General features: G+C 34.0%; 1 protein-coding gene across 1 annotated transcript in view; it reads left to right on the top strand.

The window, feature by feature from the left end:
* The window catches only part of AFG3L2 (AFG3 like matrix AAA peptidase subunit 2), a 57,545-nt gene that overhangs the window by 28,406 nt on the left and 4,681 nt on the right, over positions 1–24,458 (top strand). The window contains exons 13-14 of the mRNA XM_051970484.1: positions 3,291–3,401; positions 12,643–12,758. Coding sequence (XP_051826444.1) covers positions 3,291–3,401; positions 12,643–12,758 — 227 coding nt within the window. The remainder of the gene's footprint in view (positions 1–3,290; positions 3,402–12,642; positions 12,759–24,458) is intronic.

Below are 24,458 nucleotides of genomic sequence, written 5' to 3'. Positions count from 1 at the left end.
TTTTTTGTTTCATCCATTCATTCTTTTTTTTTTTTTTTCCATAATTATAACTTTTTATTGACAGAACCCATGCCTGGGTAATTTTTTTACAACATTATCCCTTGTACTCACTTCTGTTCCGACTTTTCCCCTTCCTCCCTCCACCCTCTCCCCCGATGGCAAGCAGTCCTATACATGTTAAATATGTCACAGTATATCCTAGATACAATATATGTGTGCAAAACCGAACAGTTCTCTTATTTCACAGGAAGAATTGGATTCAGAAGGTAAAAATGATCCGGGAAGAAAAACAAAAATGCAAACAGTTTACATTCATTTCCTAGTGTTCTTTCTTTGGGTGTAGCTGCTTCTGTCCATCATTGATCAATTGAAACTGAGTTAGATCTTCTCTTTGTCGAAGAAATCCACTTCCATCAGAATACATCCTCGTACAGTATTGTTGTTGAGGTATATAATGATCTCCTGGTTCTGCTCATTTCACTTAGCATCAGTTCATGTAAGTCTCTCCAAGCCTCTCCAAACATTTGGCATATACAGGTCCCTTTCTCTTTAGTATCTCTTTCGGGTATAAGTCCAGTAGTTGCACTGCTGGATCAAAGGATATGCACAGTTTGATAACTTTTGGGGCATAATTCCAGATAGCTCTCCAGAATGGCTGGATGTGTTCACAATTCCACCAACAATGTATCAGTGTCCCTGTTTTCCCACATCCCCTCCAATATTCCGTATTATCTTTCCCTGTCATTCTAGCCAATCTGACAGGTGTGTAGTGGTATCTCAGAGTTGTCTTAATTTGCATTTTCCAGAGAGATCTTTAAGAAGGGAAAGGGACCCTCATGTGCAAAAAATGTTTGTGGCAGCCCTTTTTGTAGTAGACAGAAACTGGAAACTGAGTGTATCTGGCCTCAGACACTTAACACTTCCTAGCTGTGTAACCCTGGGCAAGGGGCAAGTCACTTAACCCCAATTGCCTGAGTAAAAAAAAAAAAAATGAAATGAAATTAGAGCTCGAGTAAAAAACTTTAAAGGAGATTTTATGGTTTGTTGGATTAGAATGGAAGTTAGAAAATCTTAATGGAATAGTGGACGTTCTAAGAAGAAAAAGAAAAGGAGAAAATGTTATCATTAGATTATGAAACTGTCTTAGAGCAAACTCAAAAGACAATAAAACTGGAAAAATATATGAAATTCTGATAGCAAATCAAAAACAATTGACCCAGAAAAATAAGGTTTAGAGAGGAATTCTTAGATAATTGACCTCCCAGAAGAACATGATGAACTAAAAATCCTTAATACTGTATTTCAAATTATTGTGAGAAGAAGATTGCCTGTAAGTACTAGCAAAGAAGAGGTTTGGACAGAGGAGGAACTCCAGGACTAATGCATCCAGAAATGTAATTGACAAGCTTCTAGATCTTTCTTTAGTTACATTATAACTATCTGTAATCATAGTAACCTGGCTAGATCAGAGAGGTTATTATGATTACAGATAGTTATAATGTAACTAAAGAATCATTACAAGATATACACCAGTCCTGAGAAAGGAAAAGAAAGATTGGAAAATTTTTTATCAAAATGAAAAGACAGTGGCTTTGTACCCAAGAATAATTAAAAATTTGAGATAACCATGTATTTAAAAATGATTTTTAATAGAATTTATGATTTCTAAACATTCTGTTAAGAAAACCAAATCTGAGCAAAATCTTTGAAATTTATACAATAGACAAATGAAATTCCCAAAAGATAAGTGAGCATGAATAGTTCAAAAGGCTAAGTAATTAACCAGTGCTTACATTTTAAAAGAGAGGAGAAAGACTAGAATTGTTATATTTCATATATGTCTAAAAAAATCAGAAGCAGCAATTATGAACTTGGATATGGCAACAGTAAAAATAGGTATCAAGAGACAAGCAGAGAAACTATATTGTGTGTAATGGTAGCGTAAATAATTAAAGCAATATTAATATTAAATTCATAAGTACCAAATGGCATCACATCTAAACATTTAAAGGAAAAACTGACAATTATAGAAGAACTTGTTAGTAAAACAAGTAGTATTTGAGTGTGTTTCTTTCAAATTTATATAAATTTAAAAAGAAAAATTAAAAAATTAAGGATGGATCTTATGACAATATGTTTTTTCTTTGAAAGCTTATAGAATAGGAATCTTAAGCATTACACTTATGTCTAAAAATGTTTCACAGCCATGTTTACAAAAATCGCATACTAGGACCTGGGATCAAATGCAGGAAAGCAAAAATGTTAAATATTTTATAGATTATAGCCATAAAAATTATAATTGAAAAGAAAATAGAACAAAGAATAAAAAATTAAATGAAGATTAAATAATGTTAATTTAAAGAACTAATGGGCCAAATAATGTCTTAAAAACAATAGAGCTAAATTAGAGAACATTTTTAAATTAATATATATATGGGATGTAATTAAAACTTAATGGAAAATATATAGCTTTGAACACATATTAAAAGAGGCAAGGAAAAGGCCAATCAACTAGGGGTGCAGCTTAAAAAACTGGAAAATAATCAAAATAACCATCCCAAAAGATTAACAAAAACAAACAGGAATTTTGAAAATCAAGAAATCCAACAAAGTTGACAGCAAAAGATTTGCACTGATAAAACTTAAGATTTTTCCTTTTTTAAGACCAATAAAATAAATCATAAGCTAACTTTATTTGAAAGGGAAGAAGGGAGAGAGAGAGAGAAAGAGAAGAGGAGAGGAGAGGAAAGAGAAAAATGAGTTGAGTTTGCCACAAATAGAAAGGAAATAAAGCAAGTTATCAGAAACTATTATCCCTAAGAATGAAATGGGGTTCGATAATTAATATGCTAATCTTTTCTTGATTGTTGCATTTGGATTTCAGAATTAGTACCATTTCAGTTACTTGACCTTCATACATCATTTTCTGAAAAATTTATTTAAAGGAATTTACTCAATGAAAAAAATTTTGTAAGTTCTGTGCATAATTTAAAATGTAAATGCTTAATAATCTTTTAGTAACTTTATTATTTCTCTTTCTTTGTAATACTGCTTTTGTTTCCAACAATATATTGATTTGTGTTGAACATTATAGTGAAAGCCTTGCCATTTTTATCCTTTTAAGTGAACTTTGTAGTAAAACATTCACCAAATATATCACTAGTCATTTAGAAAAACCAACTAATTCTAAGGGCTAGGAAGGTATTGAATTTAAAGGACTGTAATTTGTTTAATTATCTTAAGCATATTCTGCATTGGTGAGATATTTATTTTCCTCCTTTGTTTTGCAGGAGCTGATATTGCTAATGTCTGTAATGAAGCTGCTTTGATAGCTGCACGACACCTTTCAGATGCCATCAATCAAATTCACTTTGAACAAGCAATTGAACGAGTGATTGGGGGTAAGAAAATTAAATGTGGCTTCAGTCCAAAGATAAGAAAAAATAAGATGGGATAGGTAACATGTCTGTTTAAGCAGAACTGGAATAGGGAAAGAGGAGAAATAAAGTTAGTCCAACAACAGTGACAAATCAAATTACAAAAATGTTCTCAGAAATATTAATTTAGTTGAATAAATTTTTATTAGTTACTTTTTCAGTGCAGAGCATTTTGGATACAAAGACAAAAACGAAACAAATCAGATTAATCAACATTTTATGTTGTACTTTAAAATGTGTGGAGTACTTTACATCCATTATTACATTTGAGCCTCATAGGAATCCTTGTAGTTCAATTACTACAGATAATCCAGTTTTGTAGGTGGAGGAACTTAGGCTGAAAGAATACAATTACTTGCCTTTGGTTGTGTAGTTAATGAGTCAAAGAGAGATAAGATTTAGACATTTGAATCCAAAAAGTAGTGCTAAATTCACAATGTCATGCCTACTCTTAATAGAAACATACTTAAATATAATAAAAGGCAGGTTGAGGAGAGAGGAAAATACTAGCAACAAGGAGTCTTCTGAAGAAAGTGGTACTTCACTCCGAGTCTCTAAGGAAGATAAGGATTCTAAGAGGTTGGAAATAAGGGAATATGTACAATATATGCCCCCCCCCAAAACGTAGAAAATAGAGTGAAATTGGCTAGTTGCAGTAAATTTAATTTGATTAGAATATATACTTTTGGAAAGTAGTATGAAGTAAGGCTGGAAGGTATGTTGGAATCAGATTGAGAAGGACTTTTAATGTCATGGTTTGTATTTCTTTTAAAGGTAATGGAAAATTTTGATCAGGGGACTGTTAACTTGATCAGATCTGTCTTTAGATTATTTTGACAGCTTTGTGGTAGATATTGTAGAAGAGAAAAAATAGACAACTGGGAGAGCAATTGGAAAACTATTATGGTAGCCTGGATATGAGAGATGAGAAAAGGAGTCAGATTTTGTGGAGAATGAATTGATAGAATTTCTTAAGTGAAGGGATTTAAATTTAAAGGGTGAGAGAAAAATCTAAAAATGTCTCTGAGCCTTCTAAATGGTAAGGTTCCTTAAAAGACAGAATATTAGAGAAGTTTTCATTTTGAATGTATTCAGTTTTACATTCTTTAGAGCTAGCTTTGTAAAGATATCCAGTAAGCATTTATAGAACTGAATATATGGATTTGGGAGCTATTTGTGCAGAGGTGATGATTGAAGCCATTTTAATAAATGAGATCACAAAGAGTACATATACAGAAGAGGAAGAGCCAAGAACCGAGTCTTGAGGGACACAGATATTTTAGAAGGCATGAAATAGAAAACTATAGGAAAAAGAGGCTGAGAAGAAGGAAGTTGGGGAAAAGATAACAATAAAATATCAGTATTGTGAAAGGCGAATGGGGTAGATTTTCTTTAATAGGACAATCAATATTACCAAAATCTGCTCAGCAGGAGAATAGTCAAGGAGAATGAGGATCCTGAAAAGGTTAGTAGATTTAGAAGTTGAGATTTTTTTTTTTTTTGAGAGTTTTTTAGGGAAAGCTTCAGTAGAATAGTAGAAGCAGGAGTTAGATTACAAAGGACATTAGGCTGTTCTTTTTAAATAAAAGTGAAAGGTAAGAGAGATGTAGGATATTAGTGTGGATGGCAGGGTAAAATGAAGTTTATTTATTTTTTTCCTTAAATGCTAGGAAGGAAGGAAGGAAGGAAAGAAACAAGCATTTATTAAACAGCTACCTGTGTGCCAGGCACTGTGCTAAGAGCTTTTCAAATATTTTCTCATTTGATCATCACAACAATCCTGGGAGGTAGGTGCTATTATTATCCCCATTTAAAGTTGAGGAGCTTGAGTCAGATGGAGGTTAAGTAACTTGTCCAGAGTCACAAAGATAGTAAATGTCTGAGGCTGGATTTAAACTCAAGTCTTCCTAACTCCAAGCCCAGTGCTTTATTCATTGTACCATGTAGCTAATAGGTAAGATCTGAGTATATTTCTAAGCAGCAAGGAAAGAGCGAGTAGATAGACATTGAACATGAGATTTAGGATGGAATCATTGTTAGAACAAATTATCAGTATAGATAGAGGGTGCAGGATCCAGGGAATAATATTAGAATTAACTTGGCAAGGAGAATGGCCACTTCATACTGAGAAATTAGAGCAAAGGAGAAGAGATGTAAAGGGGTTTTGAAATGTTACAGGTAGATGAAGGAACTCATAGTAATTGGCCTCAATTTTTTCAGGAAAGGAGAGGTCATCTCCTATAAGGTAGGGAAGTAGTATGCCATTAAGGGCTTAAGGAGAAGGGAGAACATTCATAACAGCTGATAGAGGTACCTTATAATCAGTCATATAAAAGTATTGCCATGTAGTAGTGAGGGCTTAGTTCTTTTTAGATAACATGAATTTTTAATGGACCCAGTTAGCAGCATAGTTTTATTCTAACAATATTCAGGAGTTATCCAATAGGCATAGAGAAGGTAGATAGAGAGATTTGACCCAAAGTTGAAGATTGGCAGGGTGTAAACAGTGGGAGAAGGGAGCTAAAGTTTCAAGAGAAGAGAATAGCATAGTTAAGCTTCTCAACTAAAAAGTTGAGATTGATAGAAAAGATTTACATATTATACTTATTTTTTAAGTGTTTACTAAATTTTAGATTTTCACATCTTCATTGGCTTTCCCTCCTTGATACCTGAGTAGAAAGTAGTGATGAGAGTGGCAAAGATATTTGTGAAAACAGACATAGTAGTTGAGCAGTAGTCCATTCTATACTGACCCTCACATACATAGCACATACTGGGGGCTGTTGATTCATGAATAGAATGTAGTTTTTTTTTTTAAGATATTTAATTTCTGAAACTTGTACGTAATGAACTAAGTGAATTATAATTACAAATAGTAGATATCAAACAAATATAACAATCATTTATAGAGTTATTGGGTATAATAAAGAAATAGCAAGTTCTGTTCCACTATGGTCAATGATCATGTGATAATACAATATTTGGATTATATGCTTTATGCAGATTGCTATTGGTGTACTAAAAAGTATATAGTTTATGGGTGAGTGGGCTGTTTTGTTTTGGGTTTTTTTGTATATTTTGTTTGAAATGGACCTGAGAATTCATCAGTGTGGGGAACTTCAGGTATAGGGTTCCCTCTGGCAATGCATAACAGCAACTCTTCTGTAATGACGTAGAGTTTTATTGCTTGGGTCCCTGAGAAATTAAGTGACTTGCCCAAAGTCTAGTTAGTAAGCAGTTAGCATATCTAGGACTTGAAGCTATGATCTTCCTAACTGCCAGGATGATGCTCCATAAATTGTGCCATTCTGCCTTTTGGTATATTTCTTTAAGGAGTTTATAAAACATAATTATATACATGGGGATAGGATTCTGGGAAAATAGTGGAATCAGTCAGAAAACTTTCAACTCTCCAAATTTCCTCCACAAAAAAGACAGAATATTACCTCTGAGCAGCAGAAATAAACATGGGGCAAATTACTTGTTCTCCTAAGACAATTTGAGAAGATTCCAGGAGAAACGCAATCTCCAGTGGCCTGACGTGCACATATCTTCAGGCCCATTCTTCAGAATCCATAAACAACAAGCCCCTAGACAGCTGGGTTGAGGGGCAAACAGACTCAAAAACTTAATTTTGCAGACAGTAGGTGTGTATGGGAAGGGGTCTGATGGCTGAATAGGAGATTGAGGGACTTTCCACTGTTAAGGGAAGCCAGGCCCAGCTTTGCTGATCAGAGATGTCCTAGACTGTGGCTGCAGGGAGAAAGGGTAAGCACATACCTGTGAGTACAATAGTGAGGGGCAGCGGCCCTACTGACTGGGCACTTACAGATTCAGTTCCCAGGCAGAGAGGATAGCTGTAATTTGCAGCTACCAAAGGGACCATAGGGAACAAGATCTTTTGCTGGCCAATGTAACTACGGGTTGTACCTTTGGCTTAGGACTAGAGAGATGAGCCCAAGGTTGGGCCCCAAGACAGACCCAAGACAGTAAGAAAGATCTGAGACTTAAAGAGTGTCATTCTCCATACCTTAGGACTACAACTATTAGTGTAATAGCTACTAAAAATAAAATTTAAAAAAAAAAACACAAATAAAAATGAACAAGCAAAGGAGAAAGAACCCAACCTTAGATAGTTATTATGGAGATAGAGAAGATCTGGGTTCATTGTCAGAGAAAGATACTGGCACTAAAAAAGCCCCTTCTTTTCCACTGAGAAATATCAGATGGTCCCCAACATACATGTTTATCTAAAATGGTAAAAAAAAAATCTCTTCTAAATTCAAAAAGAAATAAGAGGTTAAGGAGATAGGATGGCAGGGAAAGGAGGAGGGAGGGACATTTAAAGAGGTGGGTAGGTTAAAGAATGGAAGGGTAGTATAGATGGGTAGAAGTAAAGCAGAAGAGTGAGGAGGGATAGAGTAAGAATAGTAAGGTTTAGAAAGATAGTGAAAAAAATAAGAAGGAGGGAAATATTGTACTTCAGAATGTAAATAGGACGGATTTATCCATAAAACGGACATGAATAGCAATTAAAAAAATTTGTATTCAAGTCTGTGCTATTTTCAGGAAATATTATAAAAATGAGAGACACAAAGATAAAATAAAGAGAACAAGTAGAATGTATTTTGCAAAAAAAAAAAAAAGCAGGAATAGTAATTATGATCTTGGATGGACTTAAAATAGGTTTCATCAAAAGTGAAAAATAAGAAAACTATACTATGTATCAGTAATTTTATTCAACATTGTTTTAGTCTAATCAAAATACTTAGACAGTGTAATATACCTGAGCATATAACCTGCCAAAACAGACACAGGAACTATATGAATATAAAAATAAAATTTTTTTTATACAAATAAAGTTAGATCTAAATAGTTGAAGTGATATTTATTGTTCATGGATAAGTAAAGTCAATATAAATTTTAAATGACAATTTTACCTAACTTATCTATTTATTCAATGCTATCCTAGTTAAATTACCAAAAAATTAGTTTATTGAGTTAGAAAAAATTACAAGAAAGTTCATTTGGAAGAATGAAAGGTCAGGAACTTTGAAAAACCTAGAAAAAAAGAAGTAAAGGAAATAGATTCAGCAGTCTCAAATCTTAAACTATATTATAAGGGACAATATTATTGAAGTATAGAAAGGATAATTTTGATTGTTTTAAATTAAATTCTTTTATAAATAAGCCCTGTGTAAGCCAAGAATAGAAGAAATATAGAAAATTGAAAAAAACTTTCATAGACAATCTCAGATAGCATATGATTGGTTTGGAATACTGCTGTGGTTTAGGAAATAATGAGCTGGTTGTTTTAGAAAAACATGGAAGTACTTATTTCTATGAAGGAAGATGCTATCCATCTTCAGAGAAACAATTGACAGATGGAAATAAGCATAATATGGGTTTACGGATATGTGTATGAATGTGTGTGTGTATATATACACACACACATTCATATATATATATATATGAATATATTGTATAATTTTATATCTGTATATTTTTATATGTGTATATATCTCCATGCTTAATTGTAGCATTCTTTAGGGGAGGAGGAATGGGGAAAAAATAGAAGAAAAGGTGCACAACAGAGAGCAAAAGAAAACCAACAAGGAAGCAAAGAAAAGCTCTGCAGCTTTGAAAACAATATGTAATATTTATTATATAGATTTTCTTGAAATCGAAAATTTATTGTTTTATATTGGATCCTCTCTTGTGGTCTGCTGTGTATATGGCAATTTTTTTTCTTATTTTGTATTTAAGTTCAAAATTAAAAAAAACTTACTAAAAGAATTTTATACATAGAAAGTTAACAGTGTGGTGTTGAGTATTGTGTCAGATGAATTCTATAAACAAATATGAGAGTTCTGAAGGAGATTACTCAGGGGATAGTGGATAGAAGGCAGTCAGGGCAGGCTATATTGATCAGGTAAGAACAGAATTATATTTGAAGAATAGGTGAGATTGAAAGAAGTAAGGATTATAACCAGAGTAGCACAGTGTCATGGAAATCAGGTATGTGACAGTCTAGATAATCTTTCTGGTTTTCTTGACTCTTTTTTTCTTGAAGTACACTGTCTCCAGAGTAGGTAATGCAGCAAAATATCTACTGTATCACCTGCCTTTTATGGAATCTTTATCTGGTGCCTTCCTTAATGGAAATGTTTGTGTTTTCAGCAATCTCAGTAATTGGTACCTCCTTGCCTATAATATCAGAGGAGTGAAATCTGTAAGACATGCTTTAGCAATACTTCCCTCTTCCTTTTAAAGGTCTAGGGATTCCTTGTCCACATCCTAAAGTTGTTTTTTATGTGGGAGAAATCCAGGTATATCCTAGTAAATATGACAAAAGCCTGGCATAATTTGAGTGTCTACTCTAGAGGGTACCTCTCTGAGGTATATAGATCCTCTTCCTCTTCTGAAGGTCTGTGGTCTGAAGATAATCTCACTCAATGCCTTGATACTAGGTACCAGTTATGTTGTATCTGCCGGATAATGTGAGTTGTGCCATTCTTGTATTTGGTGATTGTGATCCAAAAGTAACTCAGTTCTCTTCCAATATCACCATACTTCCTGTTTTCTCAAGTTAATACACAAATATCTTTATTTCTGTAAGTTAAAACACTGAATACATGTTTGTTGTTTTTAGTTTTGTTAGCCAGTCTGCCTAGAAACTTCCCAAATGCCCAAAAGCAGCAGCAACAGACTGAAAAAACATGGCAAGAGAATTTCAATGAAGGCTAGTTAGTAATGCCAAGCTACAAGGACATTGAAGAGAATGATCCTTGAAAAAGGCCATAGAATTGGGCAGAGGGTTATTATTGAATTTTATGAATGTAGTTTCTGTGGTTCATGGATATAGCAACCAGATTATAAGAGATTAATGAATGAATGGAGAGGATATGGAGACTTTGGGTGTAAGATTCCAATTCCACAAGTTTGAGATTTAAAGGAAGCACAGCTACAGGATGATAGGTTAACAGGGTAACCAAATGGTTGATTTTTAAAATTTCCAGATAGAGAGACCTGTTTACATTTGTTGTTAGAGGAAAAAAAGATGGGATAGGGGAGGGGGAAGAGGTTAAAAATGCAAGAGAGAGAATGGATGTTAAACATAGTATGCCTATACATTGTGAGAGAGGTAAAAACTTACAAGTTCAAATTTCAGCCTTACTGAACCAGAAGCTGCCTTAAGATAGGATGACATATCAAAATGAAAAACCCTGTGTGTCTAGTCTAGCCCTGGGATTTCAGTTGTTGGCAGTGACTTCTTCAAAGTCCCTTCAATTAGAGATGATGAATAGCAAGGATATCTTATTTTTAGAAAAAATATTAGAGCTTTGTATCTTATTCTTTTTTATCTTTGTAATTCTAATATATGCTAGATATATAGAATAATTACATGATCTAATTTGCTTAAGATCATTCACTAGAGTTCTTTAAGCAAAGGCCAAATGGTTTCTTGTTGGGAATATTATATACATATGGATTCTGGTTTAAGAAAGTTTTAGATTAGATGAACTTTGGGGCACTTACCAACTCATTGATTCTGAAATAACAGGATCTTAAAATCAATATTGTTTAGCTTAAGAAATATTTTACATAAGAAAGAGCTTTCATTGGAAGATGGGGTCTCTTGCTAGCTATTGAAGTCCATTCTGTTCTTCCCATTTTTTTTTCTGGAAATATTTATTTTTAGTTTGTAGAGGGCTAGAATTATGCACTGAGATGAGAACTGCGGAGCCCTTGAGGCTAACTTCTGATTGGACAATATTCTATGGGCATATGCTTGGAAAATGGTCTTTTCCACTATCTGTACTGGCTTAGTGATTGGTGTATAGAGAATTGTAGGAGGGACTAGGGGGTGGAGTAAAGCTAGCCAGGGACACACTCTTGGTGATAGAGGAGGGAGAAGGCGCTTGCAGAGATTCTCTTCCATCCCCTTCACTTCTGTCCCTAAAGACCAAGAATAAAGATGGACTTTTGCTTATCCTGATTCCGGCTGATTGTGGGATGTCCTGGGTGCTAGCGGGGTTATTACATTAGTTCAGTGCTTTTGTTATTCCCATACCAATTTGAAGTAGCTTATTTGAATCTCCCATAGTATTATTACATCCTCCTCAATCCTACTCCTATCTCCTGGCTAGCTCTTTTGGCCTTTTAAGCAATAGATCGTCTCTAATTCAACATTTATTCCTTTCTTTTCCTGAGTCTCTTTTGCCTTCTAAGTGAAACTCAGAGACCTTTAGACTGTTATAATAGGTAATTCTTAGCTATCTAGTACTAAGGAATTCTCAGCATCCCAGGGGAAACTTTTCAGTTTCTTGGTCAGCAGGTCTGTCAAGAAACATTAATTAATTAAGTACTTCCTTTATGCAAACAATTGTTCTGTGAACTGGGATTAAACAGAGACTCTAGGACCTTATATTCTATCATAAAATTCTATTGTATAAGTAAAATACAAAATAATTTCAAAAGAGAAAAACTACTAACAGGATCAAGAAAAGCATTATATAGGAAGATGCCTCTTGAACTGTGTTTTGAGGAAAGATAGGGATTCTCTGAGAGGAATAGGAGGAGAGAGAAGGCATTCTAGTCACGAGGGGCATCTTTGCAAATGCAACAGCAGCCTGGTACATGGAGAAAGAAGACTGACTATAAAGTTATAGGATTTATGTTCAAATTCTGCCTAAGATACTATGTGGTCTTGGACAAGTTTCTGAGCCTTTCTGATTTTTTTCATCGATTAAAAAAAAAGTTAGACTCTCTGAGGTTCTTTCTAGCTTTAGATCTGGGATCCTGAGAATGTTATATATGATTATCATTTATCAGGTCCATTTAACAAGATTAAAGAGTGTTAGAAGAAGAAGAAGAACAACTAGATTAGAAATATAGGTGGGACTGTCAGCAGTTAATTTATTTTTTAGATTTAGACTTATAAAATTTTATTTAATTGCTAAAATATTTTGTGGACAATAGAGTATGTATGTGTTGGTGGTTTTTGAATGTTATTGCAGGAATTTAGTGTATTTTGAAGTCACCTTTAGCTTTTTTAAGCCATAGAAACTTCTGGTTGGAACTTTTGAAATGCTATAGGCAACTAAGTTCCTACATCATTGTTGAGATAACATTTATTGGAGTATATAATTATCTTGTACCAACGTTTTTAAAATGGTTGGCTTTTCTTTATTCTTTTTTTTAGGTTTGGAAAAAAAAACTCAGGTTTTACAGCCAGAGGAGAAAAAGACAGTAGCATATCACGAAGCAGGACATGCAGTTGCAGGCTGGTTTTTGGAACATGCGGATCCACTTTTAAAGGTAAAGTAATTTTCATCAACATTACAGATTAAATTGTACAATGTTTTTAAAGGAAAATTCCATACTTAATAGTGTATAAAAATGTAAGATTGTTTTTATCTAAAGAGATTATAGTATTAAAAGAAAAATAAAGAAAAGAAAACCTAGTTTGGAAAATAGTTTTTAAAAATAATTTATTTAGAGGAAATAGAGAAAATTTAATGAAGCAATATGACAGGTACATCTTTATATTCTTCTGGAGATATCTTTATAGTCTGCTTTCAAGGTTGTTAGGAATCCCATATCTTTCTTTTTCTGTTGGTTGGAGGTATGAAGAGGAAGAGTTACTAGAAAGCTTGTGAGCAATTCTGTGATAATATACATAGAACTCTCAAAACTCCATAATTGCTCAATTGAGCAATTGAGAGCATTTCTCATTTGTTGAACACAATACTGGGATTATGTGTAGGTGACAATCTCAGATTCACCTGAGGATTTTGTAAATTAGAAGATTGCTTTCACTTCTGGTGTTGCAAGGTAGTTGAGTCTTTCATTAGAAAAATAACTGCTTGGAAATACAGCCTGTAGAGTTACAAATAAATACATAGTACCTATAAGGTAATGTCAAAAGGGAAACACAGCTAACACATGGGAGGATCACAAAAGATTTTGTGTAGGAGGTACCACCTGAGTCGTGCTTTGAAGAATGATAGGGATACTTTGAAGAAAATATGAGGAGATAGCATTCCAGACACCATTTTTGCAAAAGCATTTCAAACTAGCCCCAGAAAATCATAGCTTAGAAAATTTAGGTACAACCTAGTTGGAGGCTGGGCTGTTTTTTATGTTTTTCTAATTATCCTAGATTGGTGGTTTATTTCTTAATTTTTTATGTCCTATTTTCCCTTGTAAATAAAGACTAAAAAACTACATTATTGTAAGAGTACAGCAACTAAAGAAAGGGGAAAACAAAATAATTGCTGGAATTGGGCACCAAGAAGTTATGTTAATGACAGAAGTAGAGGAAGAAAAAATATTTAAAGATCAAGAGTGCTATGAAACAAAAACCAGGGGAAACATTAAAATACAAAAAAAAAAAAAAATTGACAGAGAATGAGATTATGTTGACAATAGAGGAAATACAATGGGTTTTTGAAGGGTTGAGATGTTCTCTTGTCTTTATATTTTATGTTTATTTCCCCGGAGACTATTTTTGTATGTGTGTGTGTGTGTGTGTGTGTGTGTGTGTGTGTGTGTGTGTGTGGCGGGGGGGTAGTGGGGGAGGGGGCTTGGTGGGTTTTGGTTTTTTCCTAAGAGAAGAATAATCCACTTATATTTGTGGAGTGCTTTATCATTTTGAAGGTAGATTCACATACGTTCTCATTTAATTATCATGAAAAACCTCTGAGATAGGCAGGATAGGTATTAATAATTTCATTTTACAGATGAGGAGACTTGAGTGATTCTGCTTAAGGTCAACATGGCTAGAAATAAATTGACAAACTTAGAACTAGAACTCGGATCATCTGACTGTAGCTATAGAAAACCATTCTTTTTTTTTTTTTCATACTTATAACTTTTTATTGACAGAACCCATGCCTGGGTAATCCACTTCCATCAGAATACATCCTTGTACAGTATCGTTGTTGAGGTATATAATGATCTTCTGGTTCTGCTCATTTCACTTAGCATCAAAATTTGCATTTTTCTGATTAATAATGACTTGGAGCATCTTTTCATATGGCTAGAAATAGTTTCAATTTCTTCATCTGAGAATTGTCTGTTCATATCCTTTGACCATTTATCAATTGGAGAATGGCTTGATTTTTTATAAACTAGAGTCAATTCTCTATATATTTTGGAAATGAGGCCTTTATCAGAACCTTTGACTGTAAAAATCTTTTCCCAATTTATTGCTTCCTTTCTAATCTTGTCTGCATTAGTTTTGTTTCAATTAGTTTTCAATTTGATATAATCAAAATTTTCTATTTTGTAATCAATAATGATCTCTAGTTCTTCTTGGTCATAAATTCCTTCCTTTTCCACAGGTCTGAGAGGTAAACTATCCTATGCTCTTCCAATTTATTTATAATCTCATTCTTTTTTTAAAATTCTCATTTAGTTTTATTTTTAATAAGGTGAAAATCCTTTGTTTACCTGATGAATTATGTGGGCAGTCATGTAAACATGCTAAATTTAATTAGCACAAAGCCAGGTCCATCATATCCTGTAAGGTATTTGTGTCCAAGCTCAATTGACCTCAAGGATGCCAAAGACTGGCTGAGGTTACTTTTTTTTTTTTTAAATAACTTTTTATTGACAGACCCCATGCCAGGGTAATTTTTTACAACATTATCCCTTGCACTCACTTCTGTTCCGATTTTTCCCCTCCCTCCCTCCACCCCCTCCACCAGATGGCAAGCAGTCCTATACATGTTAAATAGCTTACAGTATATCCTAGATACAATTTATGTGTGCAGAACCAAACAGTTCTCTTGTTGCACAGGGAGAATTGGATTCAGAAGGTATAAATAACCCAGGAAGAAAAACAAAAATGCAAGCAATTTATATTCATTTCCCAACGTTATTTCTTTGGGTGTAGCTGCTTCTGTCCATCCTTGATCAATTGAAACTGAGTTAGATCTCTTGGTCGAAGAAATCCTCTTCCATCAGAATACATCCCCGTACAGTATCATTGTTGAGGTATATAATGATCTCCTGGTTCTGCTCATTTCACTTAGCATCAGTTCATGTAAGTCTCGCCAGTCCTCTCTGTATTCATCCTGCTGGTCATTCCTTACAGAACAATAGTATTCCATAATGTTCATATACCACAATTTACCTAGCCATTCTCTAATTGATGGGCATCCATTCATTTTCCAGCTTCTAGCCACTACAAACAGAGCTGCCACAAACATTTTGGCACATACAGGTCCCTTTCCCTTCTTTAGTATCTCTTTGGGATATAAGCCCAGTAGAAACACTGCTGGATCAAAGGGTATGCACAGTTTGGTAAGTTTTTGAGCATAGTTCCAAATTGCTGTCCAGCATGGCTGGATGTGTTCACAATTCCACCAACATTGTATCAGTGTCCCTGTTTTCCCACATCCCCTCCAACATTCCGCATTATCTTTCCCTGTCATTCTAACCAATCTGACAGGTGTGTAGTGTTATCTCAGAGTTGTTTTAATTTGCATTTCTCTGATTAATGATGATTTGGAGCATATTTTCATATGGCTATAAATAGTTTCAATTTCTTCGACTGAGAATTGTCTGTTTATATCCACTACATAGTAGATTCTGCTCCAGCCTTTCACCTTTACTCTGTATGTATCTCCCTGTTTTCAGTGCATTTCCTATAAACAACATATTGTCAGATTCTGGCTTTTAATCCATTCTGGTTGTTTTTAAATTTTTATTTTTATATATATATATTTTTATTGACAGAACCCATGCCTGGGTAATTTTTTACAACATTATCCCTTGCACTTACTTCTGTTCCAATTTTTACCCTTCCTCCCTCCACCTCCTGCCCCAGATGGCAAGCAGTCCTATACATGTGAAATAGGTTACAGTATATCCTAGATGCAATATATGTGTGCAGAACTGAAGAGATCTCTTGCTGGACTGGAAGATTTGGATTCAGAAGGTATAAATAACCCTGGAAGAAAAACAAAAATGCAAGCAATTTATATTCATTTCCCAGTGTTCTTTCTTTGGATATAGCTGCTTGGGTCCATCCTTGATCAATTGAAATTGAATTAGATCTCTTTATTAAAGAGATACATCCTCATACGGTATTGTTGTTGAGGTATATGATGATCTCCTGATTCTGCTCATTTCACTTACCATCAGTTCATATAAGTGTCTCTAAGCCTCTCTGTATTCATCCTGCTGGTCAGTTCTTAGAGAACAATAATATACCATAACGTTCATATACCGAAACTTACTCAACCATTCTCCAATTGATGGACATCCATTCATTTTCCAACTTCTAGCCACTACAAACAGGGCTGCCACAAACATTTTGGCACATACAGGTCCCTTTCCCTTCTTCAGTATTTCTTTGGGATATAAGCCCAGTAGAAATACTGATGGATCAAAGGGTATGCACAGTTGGATAACTTTTTGAGTATAGTTCCAAATTGTTCTCCAGAATGGCTGGATGTGTTCACAGTTCCACCGACAATGTATCATTGTCCCTGTTTTCCCACACCCCCTCCAACATTACGCATTATCTTTCCCTGTCATTCTAGCTAATCTGACAGGTATGTAGTGGTATCTCAGAGTTGTCTTAATTTGCATTTATCTGATTAATAATGATTTGGAGCATATTTTCATATGGTTATAAATAGTTTTAATTTCATCATCTGAAAATTGTCTGTTCATATCCTTTGACCATTTATCAATTGGAGAATGGCTTGATTTCTTATAAATTTGAGTCAATTCTCTATATATTTTGGAAATGAGGCCTTTATCAGAACCTTTGACTGTAAAAATCTTTTCCCAGTTTATTGTTTCCCTTCAAATCTTGTCTGCATTAGTTTTGTTTGTACAAAAACTTTTCAATTTGATATAATCAAAATTTTCTATGTTGTGATCAATAGTGCTCTCTAGTTCTTCTTTGGTCATAAATTCCTCCCTCTTCCACAGGTCTAAGAGGTAAACTATCGTATGCTCTTCCAATTTATTTATAATCTCATTCTTTATGCCTAGATCATGAACCCATTTTGACCTTGTCTTGGTGTACGGTGTTAGTATGGGTCAATGCCTAGTTTCTGACATACTAATTTCCAATTTTCCCAGCAATATTTGTCATCCTTTAAAAAAAAAAAATCTATAGCTATCTGTAAAAAAAAAAAAAAACCACTTTTTTTTAAAAGACCACTCTTTAAAAAAAAAAAAAAAAAAGACAAAAAACTTTTTATTAATGTCTTTTAAAAAATATTACCATAGATTCCCTGTAGTAACTTGTTGCAATCTTTACAAATTGTTAAGTCATTAGAGTTGATAGAGACAGTAATTATCTAATTTAGCATGGTTCAGTATGATTGATCTGATCCTACAAGGATATGTTTTCACATCTTCATTGGCTTTCCCTCCTTGATACCTGAGTAGAAAGTAGTGATGAGAGTGGCAAAGATATTTGTGAAAACAGACATAGTAGTTGAGCAGTAGTCCATTCTATACTAACCTCACATACATAGCACATACTGGGGACTGTTGATTCATGAATAGAATGTAGTTTTTTTTTTAAAGATATTTAATTTCTGAAACTTGTACGTAATGAACTAAGTGAATTATAATTACAAATAGTAGATATCAAACAAATGTAACAATCATTTATAGAGTTATTGGGTATAATAAAGAAATAGCAAGTTCTGTTCCACTATGGTCAATGATCATGTGATAATACAATATTTGGATTATATGCTTTATGCAGATTGCTATTGGTGTACTAAAAAGTATATAGTTTATGGGTGAGTGGGCTGTTTCATTTTGGGCCAGAAGAAACAAGGTATTAAGTGGAACTGAGAAACAATGCTTGTGTTCACATCTTTCACATGTTTGGGAGATTTCAGGGTTTAGTATGAGATATCCGGATTCACACCTCCCTTGAAGCTCTTAGGGCCAGAGAGCATGCTGGAAGGAAACCCATAATCCCACTCTCTCATCTCCCACAATCCCACTCTTGGAGAAGGAGCATAAATAGAGCTTCAGGGAGCCAGTCAAATGAGTTACTTTGGAACATTGACTGGGGTGGGAGAGGAACACTCTGGGAGGAAACCCACAAGCCCTCTCTCCGAGGCAAGAGAGATTCATTGCATCTTCCACCTTGGTGCTAGCTGGAGGCTGAAGGACAAACCTTTGGATTTGGAGACATTCGGAGGGAACTCTTAGAGCCAAGGAGAGAGAGAAGCCTCTAAGAAAACTAACCGGGCTATATTGGAGAGAATAAAAGATCTGAACTTTTAAAACCTGGCTGCATTTGGGTGATTATTACTTTCAACTGAAACTAAGGCTGCCTCCAGAAAACCTCCCCAAGAAACCTTCTCCCAGAGAGAACGATCTTATAGTTTAAAGAAGAAAAACACCACAATAACTTTTCTTTTCTTTCTTTCTTTTTTTTTAAATAACTTTTTATTGACAGAACCCATGCCAGGGTAATTTTTTACAGCATTATCCCTTGCACTCACTTTTTTTTTTAATATTTTATTTTATTTTATTTAATAATAACTTTATATTGACAGAATCCGTGCCAGGGTAATTTTTTTATAATATTATCCCTTGCACTTGTTTCTGTTCCGATTTTTCCCCTTCCTTCCTCCACCCCCTCCCCTAGATGGCAAGCAATCCTATATATGTTAGATATGTTGCGGTATATCCTAGATACAGTATATGTTTGCAGAACCGAACAGTTCTCTTGTTGCACAGGGAGAATTGGATTCAGAAAGTAAAAATAACCCGGGAAGAAAAACAAAAATGCAAATAGTTAACTTTCGTTTCCCAGTGTTCTTTCTTTGGGTGTAGCTGCTTCTGTCCATCATTTATCAATTGAAACTCAGTTAGGTCTCTTTGTCAAAGAAATCCACTTCCATCAGAATACATCCTCATTGTATTCTGATGGAAGTGGATTTCTCTGACAAAGAGACTTAAATGAGTTTCATTGGAGAAATGATGGACAGAAACAGCTACACCCAAAGAAGGAATACTGGGAAATGAATGTGAACTATTTGCATTTTTGATTTTCTTCCCGAGTTATTTTTACCTTCTGAATCCAATTCTCCCTGTGCAACAAGAGAACTGTTCGGTTCTGCAAATATGTATTGTATCTAGGATATACTGCAACATGTTTAGCATATATAGGACTGCTTGCCATCCTGGGGGGGGGGGGAGGGGGAGGAGGGAGGAAGGGGAAAAAACGAAACATAAGTGATTGCAAGGGATAATGTCGTGTAGAAATTATCCTGGCATGGATTCTGTCAATGCGAAGTTATTATTAAATAAAATAAAATTTATATATATAAAAAAAAAAAAAAAAAAAAAGAATACATCCTCATACAATATCGTTGTCGAAGTGTATAGTGATCTCCTGGTTCTGCTCATTTCACTTAGCATCAGTTCATGTAAGTCTCGCCAGTCCTCTCTGTATTCATCCTGCTGGTCATTTCTTACAGAACAATAATATTCCATAACATTCATATACCACAATTTACCCAGCCATTCTCCAATTGATGGGCATCCATTCAGTTTCCAGTTTCTCGCCACTACAAACAGGGCTGCCACAAACATTTTGGCACATACAGGTCCCTTTCCCTTCTTTAGTATCTCTTTGGGGTAGTAGCACTGCTGGATCAAAGGGTATGCACAGTTTGATAACTTTTTGGGCATAATTCCAGATTGCTCTCCAGAATAGTTGGATTCGTTCACAACTCCACCAACAATGCATCAGTGTCCCAGTTTTCCCGCATCCCCTCCAACATTCATCATTATTTTTTCCTGTCATCATAGCCAATCTGACAGGTGTGTAGTGGTATGTATGTAGTGGTATCACAGAGTTGTCTTAATTTGCATTTCTCTGATCAATATGAGTGGTAATAGTTTCACTTTCATCATCTGAAAATTGTTCATATCCTTTGACCATTTATCAATTGGAGAATGGCTTGATTTCTTATAAATTTGAGTCAGTTCTCTATATATTTTGGAAATGAGGCCTTTATCAGAACCTTTAACTGTGAAGATGTTTTCCCAGTTTGTTGCTTCCCTTCTAATCTTGTTTGCATTAGTTTTGTTTGTACAAAGGCTTTTTAATTTGATATAATCAAAATTTTCTATTTTGTGATCGGTAATGGTCTCTGGTTCATCTTTGGTCACAAATTTCTTTCTCCACAAGTCTGAGAGATAAACTATCCTATGTTCCTCTAATTTATTTATAATCTCATTCTTTATGCCTAGGTCATGGACCCATTTTGATCTTATCTTGGTATATGGTGTTAAGTGTGGGTCCATGCCTAATTTCTGCCATACTAATTTCCAATTATCCCAGCAGTTTTTATCAAATAATGAATTCTTATCCCAAAAGTTAGGATCTTTGGATTTGTCAAACACTAGATTGCTGTAGTTGACTATTCTGTCTTGTGAACCTAACCTTTTCCACTGATCAACTAATCTGTTTCTTAGCCAATACCAAATGGTTTTGGTGACTGCTGCTTTATAATATAATTTTAGATCAGGTACAGCTAGGCCACCTTCCTTTGATTTTTTTTCATTAATTCCCTTGAGATTATCGACTTTTTATTGTTCCATATGAATTTTGTTGTTATTTTTTCTAGATCATTAAAATATTTTCTTGGAAGTCTGATTGGTATAGCACTAAATAAATAGATTAGTTTAGGGAGTATTGTCATCTTTATTATATTCGCTCAGCCTATCCAAGAGCACTTAATATTTTTCTCTTTTATTTAAGTCTGACTTTATTTGTGTGGAAACTTTTTTTGTAATTTTGCTCATATAATTCCTGACTTTCCTTTGGTAGATAGATTCCCAAATATTTTATGGGTCACATCAACAGTTCTTGAATGGAATTTCTCTTGCTGTTGGATTTTGTTGGTGATGCTGAGGATTTATGGGGATTTATTTTATATCCTGCTACTTTGCTAAAATTATTTCTAATAGCTTTTTAGTAGAATCTCTGGGGTTCTGTAGGTATACCATCATATCATCTGCCTTGCACTCACTTCTGTTCCAATTTTTCTCCTCCCTCCTTCCACCTCCTCCCCCAGATGGCAAACAGTCCTTTACATGTTGAATAGGTTATAGTATATCCTAGATACAACATATGTGTGCAGAAGCAAACAGTTTTCTTGTTGCACAGGGAGAATTGGATTCAGAAGGTATAAATAACCCGGGAAGAAAAACAACACAGTAACTTTTCCTACCTTTTCCCCTGCCCACTCTGAGAGCTCTCCCTTATAACAAATATTTTTAAGACCAAAACAAAAAATAAGTGGTAAAAAATAAGCATAACTTATCAATACATCACAAAAAACTAGTCCCTTTCTACTTGTCCAGTATGTATTTTTAAATCCAGTGATACTGCTCTCTTGGTTATTCCATGAACAATACACTTCATTTCTTGGGACCAGGAATTTTCTCTGGCTGTCCTCCTTGTCTTCCATGCTCTTTCTCTTCCACCCAAACTACTGATTTCCCTAATTTTCTTTAAGTTCTAGCTAAAATTCCACTTTTTACAGGAAATCTTTCCCCAACTCCTCTTAATTCCATTGTCTTCTATTCATTATTTCCTATTTATCCTGTATATAACTTGCTCTTTAGTTTGCATGTTTGACCTCCCCTCTCTAGAGTTTAGCATGATGCTTGGCATTTCTTATTGTTGTTCAATTGTTTCAGTTGTGTCTGACTCTCTGTGATCCCATTTAGGGTTTTCCTGGCAAAGATAGTGGAGTGTTTGTCATTTCCTTCTCCAGCTCATTTTACAGATGAAAAACACCAAGGCAAACAGGGTTAAGTGACTGACCCAGGGTCACATAGCTAGTAAGTATTTGAGGCCAGATTTGACCTCAGTTTTTCCTGACTCCAGGTCTAGCACTCTATCCATTTTATCATCTAGTTAGCTGTCCATCTGTCTGCCATCCAGAATGGCTTAATAGATGTTTTTTGATTGATTGAAAAAAAATATGAAAATATATACAATGAGCAATACTTATAAACTTTTCACCTCTACAAGGAAGTGGAGGGGGAAAAGCATATTTTCTCATGTTAAAGAATCATTTTTTTTTAAATAGCACTTTGTTTTTTCCCCAATTACATGTAAAAATGATTTTTAATATTAATTTTTCTTTTAAATTTTCAGTTCCAAATTTTCTCTTTTCCTTATCATCTGTCTCCTTGAGACAGAAAGCAATTTGATATAGGTTATACATATTCAGTCATGTAAAACATATTATTTTATTATTCTTGTTGTAAAAGAAGATATGGATCCAAAGGGGAAAAAAATTGCAGAGAGTGAAAAATAATATACTATCATCTGCATTCACACTGGAGGTGAATAGCATTTTTTATATTCATTCCTTTCAACTGTCTTGGATCATTGGATCATTGTATTGCTGAGAATAGCTAAGTCATTTACAGTTGATCATTGTACAGTATTTGTGTTACTGTGTACAGTGTTCTGGTTCTACTCATTTTTCTTTGTATCAGTTCATATAACTCTAACAGGTTTTTCTGAAATCAGTCTGGTCATCATTTCTTATAGTACTATATTCCATTACTATCAGAAAACATTTGTAAGATTTAAAGAGTCTAGTCTCCACCTAGTGGAACGGGAAATGAGCTATAAAGAACAAGTTGGTACATGATAATCTGTACATTCTAAATCTCAAATAAGAGCAGATGACTTTGTACTATTTGAGTTTAGTGTTGAGAATTAATATAGTGTTGCTAGTTCAATTTAGTAAATGATAGTGCTCCAGTTTAAATCTTGAAAAATAATTAGTTGAATAGGATTCTTTAAAAGCAAGAATTTTATTGTGAATAAAGATGGAATATTAGAGATTTTGACCTTTGGTGACACTTGTTTAGAGTCTTTAACTCCATACTTGGGCAAACCTTAGGAAATAGATATTATTCTATATATATGTTAATTCTTTCAGAAGAAGCACAATAGAGTTAAGATAAAAATGTAAAACCTATAAGGCCCTTTCTAGCTCTCAATCTATGATTTTATGATCCTATCTTTTTGAGAAAAATGATTGAAGATATTTAATAGTGTAGATTGTGGGGTACACTAAAATATGTATTGAAATCTAAAACTTCCAGGACTCATTTATTTGGAATTCTCAAGTACTAGGAGTCCCTCTTTCTGTCTCCAAAATCAGCTCTACTCTCAAACTTTTAGGAAACAATGAAATGGGGATGGAAATGTGGACCAAATGATATCAGGGATTTAATTCAAATGACAGTTATCCTTGAGTTAGTATCTATTCAACATAACCCATTTTTTCATCTATATTTATGACACTGTTCAATTATCATTGTAGAAAACTGTGATCCCAAAACACATCAAGATTTTGCATCATTCAAGAAAGATTGTAAACCATATTTACAAAGTCATGAAACCACAAAATTTTACAAAATTTTTTGAAATTGATTTAAATGAACAAAAATCTATTTTCTCTTCCTTTTACCTTATTCTTTACTCCATTGAAACAGAAAGAAAAACAGATTGTAACAAATACAAATTCCTCCATTGGCCATGTCTAAAAAATATTTATCTCTTTTTACACCCTAAATTCACTACTTCTCTGTCAGGATATAGTTAGCATTCTTTGGTCTGGATTATTAGGAATTGTATTTGGTCATTTTATCTTTCAATACTTTCAATTTCAAAGTTAATATCTTTCAAACTTGTTTGTCTTTACAATATTTTTATTATATAAATTCTTCTTCTGGCCATGAATACTTCACTATGTAACATGATGTTCATACATGTTTAATCAAGTTTTTCTGAAACCATCCTCTTCATCATTCCTTAGGATTCTTACATTCATATATCATAATTTGTTCACTTTTCCCCTGATTTATAGGCTTCCTCTTAGTTTGCTTTTTTTCCAATACAAAAAAGAAGCATTATAAATAATTTTGTGCACATAGATTCTTTTCCTTTTTCTTTAATCTCTTTGTAGTATAGACCTAGTAATG

This window comes from Antechinus flavipes, chromosome 1 (genome assembly GCF_016432865.1).
Source record: "Antechinus flavipes isolate AdamAnt ecotype Samford, QLD, Australia chromosome 1, AdamAnt_v2, whole genome shotgun sequence".
NCBI lineage: Eukaryota > Metazoa > Chordata > Mammalia > Dasyuromorphia > Dasyuridae > Antechinus > Antechinus flavipes.
Note: the sequence above shows the minus strand (reverse complement) of the source record. Positions and strands in the feature narration are given on the sequence as shown.